Source organism: Monodelphis domestica, chromosome 5 (assembly GCF_027887165.1).
Source record: "Monodelphis domestica isolate mMonDom1 chromosome 5, mMonDom1.pri, whole genome shotgun sequence".
In the NCBI taxonomy this organism is placed as follows: domain Eukaryota; kingdom Metazoa; phylum Chordata; class Mammalia; order Didelphimorphia; family Didelphidae; genus Monodelphis; species Monodelphis domestica.
The window spans coordinates 149,836,824-149,855,417 of NC_077231.1; the positions used below are offsets into that span (position 1 = coordinate 149,836,824).

An 18,594-nucleotide genomic window follows, 5' to 3' on the forward strand; every position below is an offset into this window, starting at 1 on the left:
AAATACTTTTGTTGAATACTTACCTCTTTGATTTATGCTTCCCTTAATATGAAAAATCAGAGGGTTGTCAAACAAAATTATTCATTTTGCTTTATCAAGTAACTTTGATATCTTAATATATAATAGGAGAGATACTTTTTAGAGAATAAGGGAACATTTTACTCTGAGTCAATAGTTTTATGATTAGCAAAGAATAAAGGCAGTGATATCTTTTATTTTCTGTACCTTTGGATAAACTGCATAATAGAAAAAATGAGGCTGCTGTATTTTGTATGAGCTCTTCTACAATTTCTCTAATTTTTCACCCAGGATATCTTTGAGATATCTGTAGATCAATATCATAAAGATTTTACAGAAATGAGAAAGTTAAGCAAAATATTACTGCTATATTAAAATAATTATCTGTTTCCTAGAGTTAAGTTGCCAAGAACACAGGTAAGAATTGCTAATTAATGGTTATTTTATCATCATTTTGATCAACATTATCAATATATTTAATGTTTTACCAAAATTTATTATGTAGCATGAAATAAAAAAATTAAGCTACAAAGGACTTAAATTCTCAAAATATTATGAATGTAATAATTGGGATTGTTAATAACATTATTGATAATACAATTACCTTTCCAAACAACTTATGTCCCAAATTATATTCATTCTTCCTAATTCAGAGTTTTTTCTTACTACTTTACCTACAGAATTACAATATCTACATGAAGTGAAGCCCCCTGGTTGTTTTATCTCTGATTTGTGCTATAAGTCTCTGTAGACTCTTTTGTGTTCAGTTTCGGTATGCTACACAGAATTATAATAATGCTTTTTGCTCTGAATGATATTGCATGAAATTATTGTTTTTAGATGCTTATAAAATCTTTTGAAATCATATGTTAAATGGTAACAATAATATGATATTTGTGATAGCATGGTGTGCTTACCTAAATAGAAAGAAAAAAACAGTAAACTTTCCATCTTTCATAACCTGATTCAGCCAACTTGAGATAAAGAATTAACTTTCTTTTTTTCCCTTCTAATACTTGGTTACCTCTAAAAATAATCACAAGAACATTCCATAAGTAATTTTTTAAACAATACATCTTATAATATGTGGGTTAATCAACTTTTAATAGGAGCTGGATAAATTGAACAGGGCATTTAGACAAGTGTAAAGAGAGTGGGATGAACATTTATATATGTCACTTTTGCACAAAATGTTTATCAGTTGGTAGTTGAAAGGGGGGGAAAGTTTTCATGTAGTCTTTAGTCTTCCATCTCTGGGGCTTTATTTTTCAGGATCTTCTATGGAAAAGAAGAGACTTTGAACTTTATCTTAAAAACTAAACTAGGATAGTTAAATCAAACTGCTTCTTCCTTTAGCTCCAAGATGGAAAGTGAAAAGAAAATGATATCAGAAGCCACTCCTCCAGTTGTCTTGGTTTTCCTAACTAGGACCTTCACTGCTCCATCTTCTAGGATCAGAAACCCCCTGATCCATAATGCCTTGTATATGTACTCTCCCAAGGACTGAAGAGAATAGCTCTCGTTGGATACAACAATATTAGCCCCAAAGTCTCTATTTTTCTTTGATATTAAAAAGAGCAGAGAAGGAAAAAAATTTTGTAGATTTTACCAACAATACTGTAAAGAAAGTTTTTTTGAAAACGTTTAAGAAAAATTAAATAGAGATGACAAATATCTTTATCTGTAAAAACTGAGGCAAAGGGAATTACTAAAAAATAAACTGCATCAATAATTAGTGTACCTTAGTAATTAGGCTTACTGAGGCTGTGTCTACAAATCTGAATGGGTATAATAAGAATAATTCAAGTAAAAACTACATTTGTTTCTATTACTTGGATATTTTTGGTCAACTGTTTCTCAAGCCTGAATTATCTGGGCAAGAGGCTTCACACTATGCTGTGATAAATACCGTCAAGGCTGAATGTCCTGAGGTTATTCTAATCTCCAGTTAGGGAGGAGGGAAGTTGAGAGAATCAAGGCACATCTGATATTCCTTTTATAATGTACCTTTTTCAAACATTTGCACAATGTCCAATACTTAAATCTAAAATGGATGAGAAAACAAACCTGTATCTGTCTACTTGCAATGACAAATTTCATCCACTATCCATTATTAGGATATCTCAACTGCTGCTTTTAAAATGGGCCATGATCATTTATGGTTTCTAATTTCCAATCTCTTTAATAATGTTAATATACTGTCCTGAAAGAAAAGGAAAATTAAAACAATTTCTGGCTATTATTCAGTGTGTTTAAAAGCTTTAGCAACAAGAAGCACCTTCAGATTTGACCTTAAAAGTTTTCAGGAGGTCCCAACCCAATTAAATTGAAATGTATCCCATCTTTCCATCAGCAGATCAGTTATATCACAGACCACTCTTCAGATAGTAAAACCCTATTTTCAGTGTCACTCCAGACAGCACCATTCTGTCCTGAAATGGAACAGACTGTGTCATCTCTGCAGCTTGTCATATTAAGTAAACTTAACTGTCACATTAAGGAAAAAAATCTGATCAAGAATAAGAAGTTATGTGTTAATAAAGGTTTCAGTTTCAGGAATAAACAAAGGAAGCTGTAGTACAGACACTGGGTGTCTGGCACTTACTAACTCTATTGAGAAGCATTTTCTGTTTTGCAAAATTAATAGTCAATTTCCACATATCCTTTTATTGCTATGAAATTAATTTATTTTGCGAGATGACTGGAGAAGAAATAAAAAAGAAAAAATATATGCATACATATACATATGTCTGTGTACATACAGATAGATTATCTATGCTATGTGTCCATGGACTGGAACCTATATTTGTGTGTTGTAATAAAAAGGATACTGAGGAGATAGATATATCTTTTTATTACAGTGTGGCATATATGTGGATATATGTATCAATATCTATGTTTGGGTATGCATGTGTGTATGGTTATGAAAGCTCGGTTCCATTCCATGGACATATGACTCAGAAGAACAATCAACTAAATTCTTTTTGTTATTAATTCTTTTAATTAATATATTAAACAAATTTTCATTTCATAGATTTTTTTCCTATTTAAGGATTAGCTTATGGTCTTTCTCATATAACATATAAATATTTAAATCTAATACTGGATATCTGCTACTGAGTACATTTCTGAGTTGGGTAATGATTTGTCTTGGTTGGCTACTTGCTGCTAATGCACTTCAGAACATTCTATGAATTTCTCAGAAGTATGTGTCTCCATAGTAGGGCAACAAGTTACAGTCATACACAACCAAGACATTACTTAAGACAGAAGGACCCAGGTTTTTCTATGCACATGCTTGTCATGGGCAATAATATAGATTAGAAACAAATGAGAGTGCATGGTTTTATTTCACAGACTAATAACTAGGTTTAAACACTGGGGAAAAGAATTTTTGTGACCTGAATTCATTATATTCGACTACTATTTAAGAATATATCACAGCTTTAATTCATAGAACAAATGAAAATTCTGTGAAAATCAGGATTTTTGCATGCACACATACATACACACACACATACACATGCCCTCTCTTCCTTTTTGGTGCTATAGTTAAGTCTGTTTGACTCAAAACATCTTAAAAGACAAATTCACCTAGGAAATAGCCAGCCCTAGTGATAATGGTTAGGGTCATAAATGATAATGTATATAAATAAATACTTTGTCAATTAAAATTTAACTTTTGGGGCTAATTTACTATTGATAATTTATCATTTTTTCAGCTAAATCTCATTGAGTAATGAAAATAAAATTGAACAATTGAACAAAAAAACCCATTGAATGAAATGATGCTGACCAACCTTTTATTGCACCCACAATATTTTGGTCTAGTCCTTTCCGGTTGTCATTGAGTCCTCTTTTCCTCTTTCCATTGGGCAAGGAGTTTGCCAAAGTCTTGTCATCAAAAAATGCACACACCAATTTTCTAAATAGAAGGCTTCCTGAGCGAGTGTAGTTTGACAATATAGAGTCCAGCTGAGATTTAGGCATAAACACATCAAAGCCTTCAGCAAGTTGCACTTCTGGCTACCAAAAGAACATAAATAATGTGTTAAAAAGTGTATTTATGTCATTGGCATATTCTATTTTGGACATCTGTACATCATAAAACATTGCTATTTATTGAAATGCCCACAAACTACATAAGACTAATCCCAAACTTTTGCATACAAGCACTTCTAGTTTGATTTGCACAATCATTTGTAAACCATGATTCTTTGACTTATGCTTTAAAACTTAAATGCTTTAAAAAGAATCTTTAATTTTAACTATGAGCTGTCTAAAATGGATTAGTAAGATTGTTTTGAACTCTATAATTCTGACACTAAGAAATAAATCTGCTAAAAGACTATACTATGAAAGTTTATTATAATAGTTTCAAATATGAATATTTGTCAAAATATAAGTACTGCTATCTTATCCAAACTTTGGAAAAATAAAACAATTTACATTTTGCAAGTCAAAAATTCTAAAAAAAATTTTAAATGCTTCATGTTTAAATGAAGTTTTAAATAAACTCCTCATTAAAGTTTTTACTATTAACTTTTATTCTGAGTTATTTCAAGTCTGAAGGCCTTTCTTCTGCCCCTTTTGACTGTTCCTTGTATTATACTTATTTATTATTACAAGTTTTTAAAGATTTAAGATTTAGACTAGGAGCTCATTATTTTTCATCTTTATATCCCTACAACTTTAGCACAGGTGCTAAGGCTAGCACAGATGCTTAATTTATTATTATTGAGTAGTGTTGATGTCAGACATTGCTTTAATTTTTCTAAATCATTAGAAATGTAAACAATTGGGGCGAGTCCTTGAGTTGTTTTAGGGCATATGACTGGTCAAAGAAAGAGAACTCGATTTATCCCTGGCTCCTGACATACCTGATTTCTTTTGAGCTTCTAAAACAAAAGGTTAGGGGCTTTTCTTGACAGAAGCTCTATGGTCTAGATGATGTGTCTACTATACAGGTTCTCTTGTAAAGCATGGATTTCTGATTGGAAGAACCAAAAACTATTTTGCAGATGCTCTATCAGACTTAGAAGAAATGACTTACCTGATGTGCAGGTCCCTTAGAAAGAGTTCATTAGATGACAGGGTTTCTTACATGAATGAGCATTGTCATCAAATCACAGATACGGGATTGGAAAGTTATCTCATCCAAATCACATTGAAAAATGAATCTCTATTGCAATATCACCAAAAAGTGATATGCTAGCTTCTGTTTAGAAAAACTCCTGGGAATTAGAACCCACTCCCTCTTAAGGAAATCCATTTCACATCTGGACAATTCTATTGACTTGTTTTCCCTCTCTGCAACTTTCACTAATAGCGCCTAGTTCTTAGGAGCAGCTAGATGACACAGTGGCTAGAGATCTGGGCCTAGGATGAAGAAGACCTGAGTTCAAATTTGGCCTGAGAGATGTAATAGCTGTGGTGAGCCTGAGTAGGTTATTCAACCTTTGCTTGCCTCAGTTTCCTTATTTATAAAATGGGGATAATAACACCTACCTCCCAAGGTTGTGAGTACCAAATAAGAATATTTGAAAAACGGCAAAATCCTTGGCCCAAAGTAAGTACTATATAAAAATGTTAGCCGTTATTATTATTATAATTTTAATTATTATTGAAGTATTATAGATCAAGTTGAAACCCTCCTCTGAAACTCTTCAAATAAATTAAGATGGCTATCAAGTTCCTGCTAAGGTTTTTTGCCAAGCTAAACATCCCTAGTTTCTTTAGTTGATACCTATAATGTCATGGTCTTCATCATGCTAACCTTCTGGTCTGCCTCCAATTTTTTAATGTTCTGCTTGGAATATGGCACCCATAACTGAACTCAGAAATAAATGTGGTCACACCAGTGAAGAATACAGCTAGAAAAAGATAAGATGTGGCCAGAAGATGGTGGGGGTGAGCAGGAAATGATAGTTCTCTCTCATAGTCAGAAATAGTCGGCAGAACTTGTAAAGAGAAAGGTTTAAGTCTGACATAGGGAAAATGGTTTTTTTAACAATTAACCCAAAATGGAAAAGGCAGTCTAAAGAGGTAGTGATTGCTCATCATTGGAGATCCTCAAAGAAAGAGTGGATAATCACTCATCTATAACATAGAAGGTTTAGTCAGTCTCTGAGATCACTTCTTGTATTACTAGAAGTATTCCAACAGTTATCAAAATGAAATAAATGATCCTACTGCTAAAATGCATAAGTAATACTTTGCTCTGGGCTGCTAAGAACATACAAGCTTCTTTGGCTGCCATAATGCACTTTTGCTTCACCTGTAGTCTACTAAGCCCTCAGATCTTTTTCATATGACCTGCCATCTAGTGATCTCCTCTTTATTTTATACTTATGTAACTATTTTTTAACCTAAGTGTCAGATCCACTTTGGCATCAGCAAGAAGCAAAAATAGCAAGAAAAAGAGATAAATATCCTCTTGTTAAACACTCTTCAATGTGCCTATTCCTTGTCTCTTCTCTCAGAAATTAAACAACTCTAAGTGACAGCTGTAGGGGTCTAGAGATATGGACCTCAAGAATGTGGGAGCAAATAATGAGAAGTTGAGCATATCTTGATATTGAAAATTATTACATGTAGACATGTACAATTTTATAGTCAACTTTATATGGATGATATTTCTATTACTAGAATATTCTCATGGAAAACCTCTATTCATATAATAAGGAATAGCAAGGCTTTGTAGAAAAGGATAGAATTGGGGGCTGGACCGAGATTTCAATGATATGGGGAACTCCCAAGAAAAGAATTCCCACCAATGCAGATTGGCCTAGAGCACCATGGATGATTAAATGTCTTGGCCCAAGGTTACACTGCTAGTGTGTGTCCAAAACAGGACCTGAATGCATGCCTTTCCCACAGCCAGCTCCAAATAGTACCAGTAGTATTGTTACTAAACACAACAAAATAGAAAACAGTTGAGAATTGGGTAGTTTGTATAGAAGAAGGTATCGTGGAAACTTTTTGCCATGGAACTATGTGAACTTCATTCCATAGTGTGCTTTATTATTAAGCTTTTAAAATTTTATCCTTATTTGTTTGCTCCCAAAGTAACACATCTTTGCTTAATTTTAGAAGTGAAACTAGGAAAAGGAGCCTTAAAAAAGTCATATCTTGGGAATTTTTATCTATAAGAAAAGATATCCTCCATAAAGACCTACTTCAAAGTTCAGGGTGGGAAGGGGAACATGGGTTGCCAAAGGCTATGCCAGTGACAAAGAAATTCTAAGCAGTCTATGTAATGCTAGAGAGGCTTCAAGTATAATTGTAGCAATGGCCTATTTTCTACTTTCCAAGGATTAGTTTGGCTAAATTTAGAGAGGCATTCTTGGCTACTGAGTCATGAATTCTTTGGCCATGGCAATCTATGAAAAAAAGAAAATTACAAAATGGCCCCCAGGCACCTTTCACCTCTATATTGTTAGATGCTAGAAAGATAATCACAGTAAAAGACCAATGAATAATACAAGAAGACCTGAGTTCAAATCCAATCTCCGACATATTACTAGCTATGTGTCCCAGCTAAGATTAAGTGTATCACTTAATCTTTTTACCTTAGTTTCTTCACATGAAAAATGGGTCTAACTACTTTAACTACTTTCTAGGGTTGTGAGGACTAAATGAGATAATATTTATAAAATATTTAGGAGAGTGTCTGGTGCATAGTAGGTACAGTATAAATGCTATGAAAGTGATAGTCACCATCAACATTATCATTATCATCATCCTCTATAAGCATAAACTTAGCTACTAATATTCCATGTGTGATATCTTTGAACAGTAACATACTACCAGAACAGGAGTTCTTGACCTAGGTATCATCAACTAATTAAAAAAAATATTTGTGAACTATTTCAACAATTAGTCTCCTTTGTAACTCTAAGTGTTTTAATTTATGCATTGATAACATTATTCTAAGAAGGAGTCCATAGACTGCCAGAAGGGTCCATGGCGCAAAAAGGTTGAAGAACCCTTCTATTAGAGGAACTAAATAATATCAGTCTTGACATTCTCACTAGAAATGAAACCAAGCAAGTCTCAAAAGAAAATTATGGCTATGTGGAAGTATTGCTAAGAGATTCTTCATGGAGTGGCAAATAAAGGAATTGATGAAATTAGTTTATTTACCAAGGGCAACAAGGAACATCATTAGTTATTTTGTATTAATGATATCATTGATGCCTTTTGCTTTTCATCACATTAACTTCTGAATAAGTCTCCCAACACCATACCTCCCCCAAGTGAATCTTCCCCTATAACAAAGAAAGAATTGAGCAAGCCAAGTAACACATTGCCTACATCTAATAGTGTATGCAACCTTCCGTACCCATAATGCCCTGCCAATGCCATGAAAGAAGAGGTGCAGTTCCTCATTGCTTCTCTGGGACCAAGGCCATTATGATGCTGCAACATTCAGCATTTATTTTGTTGTTCTTTTATTTTGCTTCATCAGAATGGCTGATTGAGAAAATAAACTTTTTTGTTAAAAGCTCAATGAATTGAATAACATAAGCAGCAATACCCCATAAAACAGTGAGAAATAATGGTGGGAAAACACACAGATAGCAATATTGATAAGAAATCGAGTTAAGCTAAATGATTCTGTGAGTATTTAATGATAAAACTGAATGAAGAAAATGAACAAACAAAAATGCAAAAGTTTTGTAAATATTTCAGTAATGAATTTTATTGATGCAAGTGATAGCATAAAAATCAAATATGTGAAGAGCATTTTTGACTCAGTATTCACAGAAGAGGTCAGTGCTTAAAAAGACACAACTATCACCATGTTTGAAAGAGGAGGGCATAGTAAAGTCTTGACAAAATTACTGTTGTTCAGTAATTTCAGTCACAAATGACTCTTCATTACCTCTTCTGGGGTTTCTTGGCAAAGCTACTGGAGTGGTTTGACATTTCCTTCCCCAGCTCATTTTCAGATGAGGAAATGGAGGCAAACAGGGTGAAGTGACTTGTCATATAAGTCAGTGTCATATAAGTAAGTGTCAGCAGTCAGATTTATACTCAGGTGCAGCACTATACCCACTATGCTACCCAGCAGTCTCTTGACAAAAATATTGGATTAATACCCCAAATTCTTAAACACTGGAACTTATTAAATAACAGAAAAGTGACCAAGATATTATCAATGATTCTTGATCCATTTGTCCACTTAACAGGGTAACCAATGGACATCCGTCATGGCAACATCTAGAGAGATATAGAGTACGTAGAGAAAAAGGCACCCCATTTAATAGGTGGACCTCCTATGGAAGATTTTATGGTAGGACATAAACATGAATTACACAAGATGAAAAGACATGGATGAATTTGGATTTACACTGGTGAATGGAGTACCCATACTGAGATCACAAGACCAATATAAGCATTAAAAATCAGGGAAAAAAATTGCTTTTATAGCAGATGTAGATAACTTTGGCCCATGAAAATTTTCATTGTTTGCTAGCTCAACAGAAACTTTGGATAAAAATTTTTTTTTAATTTTTTCCTCTCAAGTTAATGAATAAGTCTAAGTGGTAAATGTGAAAACTGAACTATGGCTTGTTTTAATCGAAAGATATTTAAATTTAATTTTAATATATTGTTTAAATGTACTATGAACTTACAAATCAGACAACTATATAATATTTTAAGAGGTAATGAAAAATTTAATTGAAATGTGAGATTAAGTGAAATCAGCATTGAGATAATTGTAAAAATAATTCAAATTAGCACAAGAATGATACCGTCTCTGAATAAGAATGGCATCTTCTTTAATATCATACATACAGCTGGGCATCCAACAAGCTAGTTAAATGGCATTGCATAGATGAAAAAGGCAACTTCCATTACTTTATGTCTTTCCCCTAATAATAACTTCATTTAAAATGTCATACAGATCAAAAATTGCTTTATAATTTATTTTACTTTAAATTTTTTTAATATTTCTTATTTCTTTCCTTTCTCTCACTAAAAGAAACAACAGTAACAACAAAAATTAAACCCTTTCAACAAGTATGCATGGTCAAGCAAACATATTCTTATACTGGCCTTGTCCAAAAATGTATGTCTTATTCTGCATCTTCTGTTCCTCACCTCTCTATCAGACACTGGCTATGATTCATCATTGATCCTCCGAAATCTAAGCTGATCTTTCAAAGTTGTTTGTTTTTATAATATTGTTGTTCTGTATAAACTGTTCTCTGGTTCTGCTTATTTCAGTCTGAATCAGTGCATACAAGTTTTCAGAGCTCAAGAATTATAAGGAAATGCTAGGGTTTATACTATCAGTAAAGTAAAATTTGATCAACTTTTACTATGTTGTTTATGTTTATTGAACTGATATGTATACTATGTTTTATATTGGTTAGTATTTATGTTAGCTTTCATTAAAATTCTATTTTAATGCTTAATCACAGCATAGAAATAAATCTGGGATTCTCAAAGGCTATTCTAGTAGTAAACACAAAGCTTTAATAGGTTCTATCAAGCCAGAAAAGTGTTGTGAATGGATCAAGTAACAGAATATCTGAAAATTAGTCTAGTTAAGCTCAGAGAGGCTGAAATGAAAGTAGCTTTCCCTACCAGCTAATGAATTTAGGGCTATAAAAATATCTCCACATTGCAAAAGTTTTCATCTGCTTTAAGGCATAAAGTACCCACAGCAAAGAAATAAGGGAATTTTCAAGTGGAAAAGTATTAACTTGTTAGCAGAACATAAACAAAACTAGTTGTCTACAAATGACAATCACAGTGTTAGAGAGACAGCAGAGTCTGTAGTTCATCATTTGATACTCCAATAATAAGCCAATGAATATAAAATATCCTTCATGTGTATAACCTTTATAACAAAACTGATAACAACCCATTTATACCTGTATGTTGTTCTCTCATAAGTTTTCCATGTGAGTAGGGAAGTCTAGGGAATATTCTGAAAGTCTTCTTCAAATTCTTTTGAGAATCACAATAATCATATGAACTTCCCATTGGCTATCACATCACATGACCAGTCTATCTTCCTTTTTTTCTAATACATTTCTTTACAATATACTTTAGACAGCTTCTCCTTCATAATTTCTGCTTTGTAATGTATTGCATTTAGATTATTCTCAACTTCAGCTCATTAAGGCCCATTCTTCAGTGACACACTGACACACTGTCGTACAACATAATTGAAAGAATATTGGCATGGAAAAGATAAGCCTGTTTTACAGTAATATTTAGGATAATTAGAAGATTTTTACAATTTCTCAAAGGCAAGACAATCTCCTATTCAATTGTGATCTCAATTTATTGTATATTTTCAGGGAATTGTGAAGATTAAAATTAACTCTCCCCTGATTGTGAAGATTAAAATTGTAACCCCTGCCTATTTTTAGATTTTAAACCCCAAAAGTCTAAATACCCTACTTAAAAGTTGAGTATGAAGATCTGCTCATTTTAGATTTAATCACCAAAGTTGCAAACACCCCATTCACACATAAGTGGGGAGGTCTGTGACTCACATGTTCAATAGTGGGTGACAAATCAGAATTGACTAACTGCCTTCTGGGCAGTCCTAGAGGAGAGCATCAACTGTGATTGGTAAATCTATAATTAGGGGAAGACACAGGAAGTGACACAAGAGAAAATGTCTTTAAAAGGGAGTGACAACTTCCTGAAGCAGTTCAATTCTTTCGAGGTGAGGCTGGTGAAGAGGGGCAGAAGGATCTGCTGACTGGGTCTGAAACCCTGTTCCTTTAGACTAACACATGGTGAATGAAAAGCTGACTCTTAACTGCTGGATAGTTGGAAGAGATTAACCTCAGGAGAGACCTATCCTCTTGAGAGAGATTCCCTGCATCCCCAGTGCCTTAGCTACAAGGGCCAAGGCCCCTCCAGTTAAAAACTAACTCTCCCTACCCAGGGGTGGAGAGTAAATTACTTAAGTGTTTAGGCTAGATATCTTACCTTATCCTCTCTCTGATTTCTTCACTTCTTTCTACATTTCACTCTTTCTACATTTTGTAAATAAATTGTAAATAAATTCTTTGGAATTAATTAAATTCCTGGTGACCACACTCTTAAATAATTAAGTCCAACCCTTTTAAAATTAACCCCATTTCCCCCTTACAGTATTTTGGAGATATATGTAATGAAGGAAAATCTTTTTAGATTGTCCATCCCTTTGCATATGTATAATAGGTATTATTTTTATCTACTCAGATTTTCCTGTGTGAGTAGTTAAACTCTTTCTTTACGGCAATTATTTATTTCACTCTGAAATTCAGATTAAGAGAGTCTGTGATAGTTTGACACAATAAGTAATCAAGTATCTATTAAATATCTATGTGCTAAGCAATGGGGACATGAGGAGAAAAGTGGAATAGTTCTTGCCCTCAAAAATCTTATATTCTAACAGGGAAGATAACATGTACATTCAGAATAAAATGAAGGAAAATTAGTTTTGAGGAAGGCATTAGCAATTGGTGACGTTAGTGGGGAAAACTTTGTGTACAATGTGGGCTTTGATCTGAGATCTGTAGGAAATCAGAGGTTCCATTGGGCAGGGGAGAGAGACATACTATTGTAGAACTGAGGTATATCAGACTGAGGAATTTAATCATGACTTTCAGGTAGTCCAAAAATTCTTAGATTGTCTCTCTTGGCTCTATTTTTGAGGTCAGTTGTTTTTTTTTCAAAGAGATATGACATTTTCTTCTGTTTTTTTTTTCATTCTTTTGATTTTGTTTTGTTTTTTGATGTCTCATGAAGTTATTAGCTTCTGTTTGTCCAATTCTGATTTTTAAAGACTAATTTTTTTCTATGACCTTTTGATCCCCCCTTTCCATTTAGTCCATTCTTTTTTTCATGGAACTCTTTTCTTGGATTTTTTTAACCTCTTTTTACAATAGGTCAATCCTGTTTTTTAAGAAACCCTTTTATTCATTGGACTTTTAAAAATTATTATTAAAACCCTTACCTTCCATCTGTTAATCAATACTTTGGATTGGTTCTAAGGCATAAAGCAGTATGGGCTAGGCAATGGGGGTTAAGTGACTTGCCCAGGGTCACACAGCCGAGAAGTGTCTGAGGCCAGATTTAATCCTAGGACCTCCCATCTCTAGGCCTGGCTCTCAATCTACTTGAGCTACCTAGCTGCCCCCTCTTCATTGGACTTTTGTGTCTCTTTTTCCACTTGACTAATTTTGTTTTTTACTCTCATTTTCTTTTTGTATTACTTTCATTTCCTTTTCCCCATTTTTCTTCCACCTCTTTTATTTGACCTTTGAATTCCTTTTTGAGCTCTTCCAGTATCTGAGACCAATTCCCAGTTTTCTTTGAAGTTTTGCATGTGGTTGCTTTGCTTTCATTGTTATCCACTGAGTCAATGCTTTACTCTTCTTTGTATCCATAAAAATTTTCTATGGCTAAGTGTTTGTTTTGTTTTGTTTTTTTTTGCTATTTGTTTATTTTACCAGTCTTTTTTTGCCTGTGGACTGGGAGTTCTGAAAACTGCTGATTCTGTCTCCTCTGCTGAAGGCCTGCAGGACTTAGAGCACTGTGAGCTATAAGCCTCTAGTGCAGGCTTGAAAAGGCCAACCACCACTATGGACTTTGGGGACTCACTGTGGGCTAGTGCCAGTGCTTGGAGGAAACTGCTGCAAAGACTCTCCTCAGGTCCATGCCTTCTCATATTTTTCAATATGTTTTTCACCAATTTTCATCTTTGCATCAAAATACATGCTTCTGGACAGTCATATCAAATTCTTAGAATATTTCTACTTTGATATCCTCTGCAAAAGAGGTTGATACTAAGCTGCAATTATTTTCACAGGGCTCTTAATGCAAATGCTAATTATGAGCATTTCAATGAGTTGACAATTCAATGAAATATTTCTCTTCACCTTTGGATAATGATAAAACCATCATTGCCAAATTCTTTATTTTCTATCCATGCAGAAACTGTACGCCATCTTGCTATTTAGATACAATTTCCTTTTGTCTTCTGGATTCATTTGGAGAGAATGCTAAGATTGATATGATTCAGTGTCTCCAGGAAGGCATATATATTAGAAAGTCACTGGACAAGAACTTCATATTCAGAACACTAACAATTAAATTACTGCTTATAAACTAAAAACTGTGATTATTAGCAACCACTGGCTCTTTTCCTTTGCTCCACCAGTAAGTCAGTTATCATTTAATAAGCAATTATGTGCCAGGAACTGTGAAAAGTACTGAGAATAGAAAGGTAGACAGCAAAAGTAGTCCTTGCCCTAAAGAAGTTTGTGTTCTAAAGAGGGAAATAAACACAAAAATAGGTAGATACAAACAGAATATTGTACTGCATGAATGAAGATAAGCTCAGAAAGAATTATATGCACCAGCAACTGGAGGGACAGGAGATGTAACTTACAGAAGTTATGATTTGAGTTGAGTCTTAAAGCAAATGAAACAAAGAGGCAGAGGTGAGGAAGGAGAACATTTTACTGTCATAGCAGAAGTGGAAGAGAAACACAAAACTGAAGGCTACTTTATAGTACTCTTTGTTTTATGGGCCTTTTAGGTCACAGGATTCATCAACCAGCAACCAGCCTACTGATGATGAGCCTCTCCAGACTTAGCTCCAGGCTTATGCATGGGAAGCAGAAACAGCTTGGTATTTTAGGATTGGGCTCAGAACCTGTCCATTGTGGTAATTTCCCACAGCTTGAGAATCCACATTCCCTCAACAAACCACAATAAACTCAGGGTCACCTTCAAGTTGTCATGAGATTTTGTAGTAGTATATGTGAAGGCAATACTTTGGTAAAGAATTTAAAAGCTACTTTATTTCTATTGAGCATCCCATGATATCTTATTCATTTCAATGAAAATTACAGAATTTTAGTACCTTAACAGTAAATCCAGTGAGCCATCTCCTAGTAGTAGTAGTAGTAGTAGTAGTAGTAGTAGTAGTAGTGGTAGTCTCTCGGTGATCGAGAATGACTATTGTCTTTGTGCAGTTTCATCTACGGTGTACCCTCATGTGGCTTTGGAGTCCAAAGGCTGAGGCGCAAATTTCGTGGCACATGGGGCATGGGACTCCAGTTGTTATGGGAGGTGCGGTTGTGGCCTGGTGTCGGCGTTCACGCGCAGCGGCAAGACATTGATGTTGTTCATCTTCAAAGGTGGTGGCGGCATGGTTAATGTGGGTTCGCCAGCTGCTTCTGTCAGAGACAGCGAGTTCTAGTTGCTTTGGTATAATGCCAGCCCACTTCAAGTTGGACTTTAGCTGATCCTTGAATCTTTTCTTTGGTCGGCCTTGTTTCCTGAGTCCAGCTGACAGTTCACCATAAAATACCTGTCTTGGTATTCGCTGTGGGTCCATGCGGATGACGTGTCCAGACCATCGTAGCTGGGTTTTGAGGACCAGGACTTCGATGATGGTGGAGTTGGCTCTGTCGAGGACTTCCTGATTGGTGATTCAGTCCTGCCATCGGATCCTCATGATTGACTGGAGGGAGCATTGGTGGAATTGCTCCAGCTGTTTCATGTGCTTCCGGTACAGTGTCCATGTTTCACAACCGTACAGGAGCGAGCTGAGGACCACTGCGTTATACACTTTGAGCTTCGTCGCAGTGCTTACACCTCTGTGTTGGAGGACTTTGCAGTGCAGCTGCCCGAGTGCCTGGCTGGCCTTTTGGAACCTGGCATTGATCTCGTGGTCTAGGGACCCGTCGTTGGCAATGGTGCTGCCCAGGTACTTGAAAGTATTGATGTTAGAAAACTGTGTGCCATCGATTGTAATGCACGGCTGGTTCGTTGGTCTGCCTGGTGCAGGTTGGAACAGCACCTCTGTTTTGCTGAGGCTGATAGTCAGGCCAAACAGTTTTGTTGCGGTGGAGAACCTGTCCACAATGGTTTGGAGATGATTTTCTTGGTGGGCCATGAGAGCACAGTCATCTGCAAAAAGAGCTTCCAGGATGAGTCTCTCTGTTGTCTTTGTTTTTGCAGTCAGGCGGCGAAGGTCAAATAGTGAGCCATCCAGGCGGTATTTGATATAGACGCCCAGGTCTAGATCCATCACAGCATGTCTTAATACTTGGGTGAAAAATAGGTTGAATAGTACCGGAGCGAGGACACAGCCTTGTTTCACACCATTGGAGATGTTGAAGCGATCAGAAGTCTCTCCACCAGATAGGACTTCCCCTGTCATGTCGACATGAAAGAGCTGAATCAGTTTGACGAATTTTGCTGGGCAACCGAGCTTGCTGAGGATCACCCACAATGCATCCTTGTTCACTGTGTCGAATGCCTTTGTCAGGTCTATGAAGACAATGTAGAGACTCAGGTTCTGCTCAAGGCATTTTTCCTGCATTTGCCTCACCGTGAAGACCATGTCGATGGTGCTGCATCTGGTCGGAAGCCACATTGTGATTCAGGCAGGTTCTGCTCTGAAACAGATGACAGGAGTCTGTTGAGTATAACACGGGCGAGGATCTTTCCAGCAGTGGAGAGTAGTGAGATGCCCCTGTAGTTGTCACAGGCTGCTCGTGAGCCTTTGTTCTTGTATAGGGCTACGATGGAGGCATCTCTGAGTTCTGGGGGCATGTCTTCCTCTTCCCATATGCTGGTCAGCACTATGTGGAATGCCTGGAGCGCCTTTCCATTTAAGGCCTTGTATACCTCGGTTGGGATCCCGTCTTTACCGGGTGCCTTGCCTGCACTCATTTGTTTAATGGTTTTTTGTACTTCCTCTATTGAAGGAGGGATGTCAAGTTGTTCAATGGAGCAGTTTTGGGGGATCTGGTCAGGGGCGCTTTGGTTGATTGAAGAGGGTCGGTTGAGAAGCTGACTGAAGTGTTCTTTCCACCTGTTGCTGATGCCTTTTTTATCTTTTATGAGAGTGTCACCGTCAGAGGATAGCGAGGGAGTGGTGGTGGGTTTTAATGGCCCATAGACAGTCTTGAGGGCACTGAAAAATTGTTTGTAGTTTTTCATATCAGCAAACCGCTGGATTTCTTCTGCCTTTTTTTCCCACCATCAGTCTTGCATCTTCCTGATCTCACGCTGTGCCATGGCTTGGAGAGACTTGAATCTGTCCTTTTTAGGAGCAGAGTTTGGGTTATTTTGCTGCTCCATAAAGGCTTTGTTCTTCTTGCTCAATAGGTCTTCAATAGCAGTGTTGTTCTCGTCGAACCAGTCCTGGTGGTTGCGTTGTTTTGGGCCTAGGACTGCCTTTGATGTTTCCTTCACTGCATCTCTGAACTGGTTCCATGTCTCGGTTGAGCTTCCAGTGAGTGGTCCCTTGGCAGACAGCTTGTTGTCCAGGCAGGACTGGAATGTTTGCAAATAAGATGGATCTCTAAGACGACTCACGTTGTAAAATGTGCGAACTGTCTGGGCGCGTTTTGGATGGCGAGGTGCAATGCGCATTTGAAGAATCACTCTAACTAATCAGTGGTCTGTCCAGCATTCAGCTCCTCTCATGACTCTGGTGATCTTTACATCCTGGATGTCTTGCCAGCGTACAATGATGTAGTCAATGAGATGCCACTGTTTTGATCTTGGGTGCATCCACGTTGTTTTATATTTGTTCGCCATTCTGAACACAGTGTTCGTGATGGTGAGTTCGAACTCTGAGCATTTGCTGAGTAGCAGTAGGCCGTTGTTGTTCATTTTGCCCACGCCGTGTTTGCCGAGCACTCCTTTCCATCTTTTATGGTCCTGGCCAACGCGGGTGTTGAAGTCTCCCAGTAGTATCAGCTTGTCATTTGTGGGCACTGAGTACAGGACGGCACTCAGGTCAGAGTAGAACTGCTTGATGGTCTCCTCTGTGCTGGTCAGTGTTGGGGCATATGCGCTGATGATTGTGGCATACCGGTCTTTGCTGAGAGGCAAACGGATCTTCACGAGCCTCTCGCTGATGCTCACAGGTAAGTCTGGCAGCTGTTTGAGCAAACTGGTCTTGATGGCCAGGCCAACACCCTGGATTCTGTCTTCATTTGAGGCTCTACCTTTCCAGAAGAAGGTGTATCCAGTGGTGGGTTCGCTGAGTGATCCCTCTTCTGGTAAGCGTGTTTCGCTTAAGGCTGCAATGTCGATGTTATATCGCGCCAGTTCTTTACCGATTAGAGCTGTTCTTCTCTCAGGTCTTGGGGTATTCTCTCTATCAAGTAATGTCCTGATGTTCCATGCTCCTAGTAGGAGTTTCTTTGTATTTTTTCTTTGATTTCGACCACTTAAAGGGGATGACCTGCCAGCCGCGGTGTGCTGACCGGGTGTTTGTAGGGCAGGCAATGTTTGGGACACCTTTTCTAGTCCCCTCCCTTGATTAGGGTGAGCAGTGCTGTCCTAGAGAGGGCTACTCAGTTGCCCAGGATACTGCCGAATGTCCCTGCTGCCCACAGGGCTGAGTGACCACTGGTACGTGGGCCACCTACGTGCCGGATTGTGACTACAACTGCCAGTGGTCACCTCCACCTGTTGCGTCGCCACTCCCCCATCGCTGCAGGTCTTAAAGAGGGTGGACGGGCTTAGGATAGATGAGTGTGCACAGATACTTGTGCGTGAAAGAGATTTAAGTGGAAAACCTGA

At 36.9% G+C, this 18,594-nt stretch overlaps 1 protein-coding gene across 10 annotated transcripts in view; it reads right to left on the reverse strand.

Moving 5' to 3' along the window:
- BEND7 (BEN domain containing 7) overlaps positions 1-18,594 on the reverse strand; it is a 160,978-nt gene that overhangs the window by 84,956 nt on the left and 57,428 nt on the right. For all 10 annotated transcript variants that reach the window (XR_008912578.1, XM_056800838.1, XM_056800837.1 and 7 more), the window contains one exon: positions 3,819-4,044. Coding sequence is in view for 9 of the 10 variants with exons in the window: in XM_056800838.1 (XP_056656816.1) it covers positions 3,819-4,044 (226 nt within the window). In the remaining variant the exon portion in view is untranslated. The remainder of the gene's footprint in view (positions 1-3,818; positions 4,045-18,594) is intronic.